Genomic DNA, 5507 nt, shown 5'->3' with positions numbered 1-5507 from the left:
CAGGCATTTTGCACTCTGGTTCACGATTAATTTAGAGTATCCCTGAAACATCTGAGTGTGGAGACAGAGAATATGTGTGGAAGGTGTGTTTTACTTGATCTTTTATCAGAGACGACTCGTGATAATAAATAAGATGATAAATAAGCTCATAAATAAGATGATAAATAAGCTCATAAATAAGATGATAAATAAGCTCATAAATAAGATGATAAATAAGCTCATAAATAAGATGCTGATGGGAAACAAAGAGGGAACTTCTTCAGATGATTTATGAAAATCAAACTATCTGTTTATTGGCCTGTATGGTCTTGTGATGAATACTATTGTGTTGGATCAAATCATGCCAAATTGCATTGATAATCATTTTATTTGCATAATGGATCAGATTTACAGCATTGTTTCATGATAAGTGTCAAACAGGCCTCAGAAATGAAGAAGTCCAGCATACACTGTGGTTGGAAACTGGCTGAAACCATCAGCCGATTAGCTTAGATCGTCTTAGCTCGATCAAAGAAGCCTGTTTTTATCTGAAAGCTCATCAAACCAAGTGCTATCACAAAAGCCAAACATTAAAATGGTACCCAACTGTTAGAAAAACTGATATAATACATATATATAAAAATAAAATACGTTTTTATTTCCAGAATGTGAAAATAAGGCCATTTTGAGTTCATTAGCCTGCCTAGCTTAGCTTCACATGCTAGGTGCTGGATCCACTTCTATGTGCACATAAGAGTGAATGAAGGTGAATATCTGAACTGTATTTATAATGCATGTAATGTAGGGTTTATTACAGATATATCTGCTTCACTGCATCGTATTTCCATTCAGACACAACAGATAGGATGAAAGATTTTTTTATTAAGATTATAAATTTTAACAAATATTTTCTTGAACAGTTTTATCCGGTGATATACAATTTATTAGACGCAAAAAAATACAAGGATAACAACAAATATGTAGAGAATGGCTGAATACTCTCTTTCTTTTGGTACACATAGTGCTCATAAAGCTAACGCATGGATTCTCAGGCTATGGCTGAATCATGACGCTTCCTTTTTAAAACAAAAGGACTATAATCTTTTATCTTTTTTTATCATTTATTTTTATTTTTTTTTTACAAAGTGAAGCTCACAAAACCAAGCTGGAATTCTGGTGAAAAGCTTTGAGCAACAGGGATGTCCTACTGGGTTAAAAGAGTGGAGGAGCTCTGACAATAACATCGAAAGCTTCCCCCTGAAATAAGTTAAACCAAAAGTGAAATGAGTGGAATGAGCCTGCGTGTTTCTCAAGGCTGAGGAGGACTCGACCATGTTTCACACGCCAATAAGCTGCTCAGGGTGTGCAGGATCCATCTCTAAGTGGGGCCCCTGAGCCCAGGATAGCAGAGGATGAGAGACATTCAGTCACTTCCAATGTACTTTCAATTTATGACCATAGCTAGCAGTAGTGTGCATCCGATTTAAGGCAATGAAAGTTGATCCATTTCATTAGATATAAGTCACCAAGTGTACTCTAATTCTGAAAAAAAAAAGCCAGCACGTGGCTGGTATGACACCAACACTTTCCTGTTTAAAAAAAAAATCACTAATTTTCATTATAAATATCTTTTCTTCTTGCAAAAATAAAGAGGATTTAGACATCAAAGGTGGCGGCTGGGCCCAGGTGTAACGCCTATGCGTCCTCCAATCAGAATCAGGTGAAAGTGACGTCATCCGACCCAACACACACTCCCTCACACGTTTAATTTTTAAGACACAAGTGTGCTCTGAGGTATAATTCTGCGTCCTGTCGGCCACATCAGTGAGACTCTGGAGGAGGCTGATGGGAAAGTTAAGGTGACGTAGGGCTGCGGGGGGCGGGGCCGGGACGCAGCTGATGACGTTATAGACGCTACAGAAAACACAGAAATCATTTTACAGATGTGTTTTCCTCTGCATGCTCCACTCAGATGTGTTGTGTTGGTGTTCCTCGCGCCTCTGGGGGCGTGACACGCGCTGCCCGGCCGCGGCACATGGAGTCTGTAAAAAGATGAAGTAATCTCTCACAACTTTCCCACTGCAGCTGCCACGTCCCCATCACATCCCTTTGGGTCATAGTGTCGGTATCTTCACGGGTACCCTCCGGTTGAACTTGTTTAAGCAACTTGTGTGTTTTTTTAAGTAACTGAGTTCACTGAATGTGCAATTATGCACCAAACCAATCCGCACATGACATTTTTCTCCTCTGTGATGCTGTGGATCTGTGAGCTGGGGGGGGAGTGAGGGAACATTTGTTAACACTGCTCTGAACTAAGTTAAGTGTTGGCAGGAACCACAGAGTTCTTGGTTAGGTTTAGTTGGGTAAAAGTTGGACGGAAAAGGCGTTACAGCTGACACCAGACTCCCTTGGAATGAAGAGTTTGACTCAAAAAGCCACTATGGCCCGCGTCCATGCGCCCAGGCTGGCCAGAGCCTGCTTGCTGCAGATCTGCTCCAGGTCCGCCTGCCTGCTCAGCAGCCCCGAAAACCCCGAGCCGAAGATGGAGATCAGGTTGGAGATGTTGGAGGTGTCCGTGTAGTCCGGCGGAGGAAAGGAGCAGTCCTCGCGTTTGGCCCGTTTGCGGGACGCGGTGAAGTCCGACACCTCCTCCACCTCCTCCGCGTCCGACACGCAGCAGCCGAACTCCACCTTCCGCTTCCTGGCCGGAGGCTGCGCGCCCTGGCCGCAGCAGCAGTCCTGGTGCAGGTAGCCGTTCTCCACCGTGGTCACCACATGAGTGTCCAGGTCCAGCACCGTGGTTTTGTTGCAGTGCGCGCTGCTGCTGGCCGGCAGCTGCTCGCAGTGCGGCACCGGGGGCAGCTCCATGCAGCAGCTGCGGTAGTACAGGGGCTCCGGGTCCCGGCTGCCCTCCTCCAGCGGGGCGCAGAGCGGCGCGCAGAGCGGGGCGCAGCCGGGGAGAGTCCGGCCGTGCGCCGCTGGATGCACCGCTGGATGCTCCGCGCCGCGCTGGCACGGGGAGCCGCACGCGCTCGCCTCCTCGCCACAGCAGGCAGCCAGCGCCTGCTCCTCCTCGTCCTCGCTCTCCGCGTCCAGGTCCAGCGGGTTGAGCTCCTGGATCTCGTTGCAGACCGCCATCACCTCCTCGTACTGCTGCATCCGGTAGATCTCCGCGTACTTCTCCTTGATGTAGACCTGCCGGGCGTTCCTCAGCACGTAGGACACCAGCAGGTTCTTGTGCAGCTTGATTCCCCCCCTCTGCGTCCTGGAGTTGTGGATCTTCATTAAGGAAATGGAGATCAAGCTCTGCGCGTCCGCGGCGCACTCCATAGTGTTGATCATGGTCGTGCCCCCCCGGTCCACCTCCGACTCCTCTCCGGGAGCGCGAAGCCAACTTTCGGCTTTCTCAGAGCGGCTCGTTTTGTTCTGGGAGAAGCGTTCAAGTCAGCTCTGAGAGGAAACATTGAACACACCCCAGAGCGTGCCGAAAACCAACAATCAATTGCAGATGCTGTGAAACAGGAGCGCGCTTATATACTCCGAAAGAGAGCCCGCCCCGAGCAGGACGCGCCAATCAGCCGCCTGCGATCCTCTGACTGACAGCCAAGCGCGCTGAAAAAAGATGTGCTCTCCGACCAATCAGCTGCAGGCGGTTCATACGAACCATTCAAATTCCACCCAGGCTGCCTAACAGGAATGTCCTCATTTCAGCTGCCTGTGGCTGGGACCTGCAGAAAAGTTTTCCAGATTAAAGAAGAAGGAATAAAGCAGCCCTGTGAGTTTAATCTGAAGCAAAAAAGAGCAAATCATGGACTTTTTCTCCAACATATTACCAGAGCTCCCGTTAGAGTAATAATTACTGAGTAAATAAGTCGAGTAATGGGCCAAATTCCTCCAGAAAACTGGAAGAATTCCATCTGAAACAACAAAAAGCTGATAAGTTGTGTTCCGATTCAAATGGAGGCGCAACATTTTCATTAAGAAACGAGTAACGAGCGTATTCTGGGAGAAGGAAATCATGGGTGTGCACATCGAGGTGAGGCCGCCAGGCAAGAAGCGAATGTTGGAGGGAAGGTGGAGGAAAGGTGGAGGTGGAGGATCTTCTGCAGCATTTTCACTGATAAGAGGAAATGCTCTGTCATTCATCAGCACCACAGACTGTTGGAAACTGCATATTGAGGGAAAATTAGCAGCTTTTTCAATTTAATTCTCACACAAACTCATATATTTATATATTTATTCTACCAGTTAAAGACATCTGTGGCTTTTTACATGCAAGAGGACGTTGTTAGACGTTTTTTTTTACGTATTTAGGCCGTCACGAGCTAAATATTTCTGTGCTTTTCTGAGTGGAAACCATAGTTACGGCTCAGCCACACATGTCCTACACGTCCTCAGCAGCAGATGCACACAGGCGCTCGTTTCCAACAGTGATGGCGATGCAGAAATGCATGTTGGCCACTAGATGGTGGCTCCCAATCCTCCCACAAAGCTTCTGATCACTCTTTCTGGTGGGCATCTGAAAACTAAGGTAACAAGAAGCATGTTTTAGGAGCCGTTATTACAGCTAAGGCTGCCACAGTCAGCAGGGATGGACTGAATAGCAGCTTTCTGGCTGCAGATGGCAGCAATCAGGTCAAAAACCCAGGCTCCAAAGAAACATAAAAATGATCTGCAGACTTGAATGTTCAAATCTATAAGTCACAGTCTGATTCTAAAGTGAGCAGAACAGATAAAGGATGTGGATAAAAGAGGACCCATGTATGCCTGAGCAGCCTGAGCAGCACACTCCCTCAACCCAGTGTGCAGGAAACCAGCCTTGCAGTGGCCCCTGCAGATTAAAGCAGGACAAAACGCTTCCATGTGAATGCAGTAACCTGCGTTGAACCTGTAGAGGCCAGTGCAGCACCAGTTTTCTGCCCTGTGTGATTAGGGTTTTTGTTATTCTCTCCAAATTCTCCCTTTGAAGTAGAACGGGGCTTCTACAGCCTGCCGAGTGGGACGAGATATTCAGCATCGCGCAGGATCAACTGCAAGTCATGCAAGTGTGTAACCCCCCCCCCGGAGAGGACCGGGACCACCCCGAGGGACGTGGGGAAGTCATCTGCTTGTAATGTTCTCTGTGGGTGATGAACGCAGAGCAGGACACACACTCCTGATCCAGAGGAGGAGGATGGAGCTCTGTGATGGAGCTCTGTGATGGAGCTCTGTGATGGAGCTCTGTGATGGAACTCTGTGATGGAGCTCTGTGATGGAGCTCTGTGATGGAACTCTGTGATGCAGCTCTGTGATGGAGCTCTGTGATGGAGCTCTGTGATGGAACTCTGTGATGCAGCTCTGTGATGGAGCTCTGTGATGGAGCTCTGTGATGGAGCTCTGGGATGGAGCTCTGTGATGGAGCTCTGTGATGGAGCTCTGTGATGGAGCTCTGTGATGGAGCTCTACGATGGAGCTCTGTGATGGAGCTCTGTGATGGAACTCTGTGATGGAGCTCTGTGATGGAACTCTGTGATGGAGCTCTGTGATGG

The 5507-nt window shown here is 47.8% G+C and overlaps 1 protein-coding gene across 1 annotated transcript; it reads right to left on the bottom strand.

Moving 5' to 3' along the window:
* Nucleotides 1-426: 426 nt before the first annotated feature.
* ier5l (immediate early response 5-like) lies at nucleotides 427-3479 on the bottom strand. Its single transcript, XM_075455277.1, has one exon. It carries the CDS (start codon nucleotides 3319-3321, stop codon nucleotides 2407-2409), a length of 915 nt encoding a protein of 304 aa, XP_075311392.1. The 5' UTR covers nucleotides 3322-3479; the 3' UTR covers nucleotides 427-2406.
* Between the last annotated feature and the right edge of the window lie 2028 nt (nucleotides 3480-5507).

Source organism: Odontesthes bonariensis, chromosome 22 (assembly GCF_027942865.1).
Source record: "Odontesthes bonariensis isolate fOdoBon6 chromosome 22, fOdoBon6.hap1, whole genome shotgun sequence".
Lineage (NCBI taxonomy): Eukaryota > Metazoa > Chordata > Actinopteri > Atheriniformes > Atherinopsidae > Odontesthes > Odontesthes bonariensis.
This window is presented reverse-complemented; position numbering and strand designations above follow the sequence as displayed.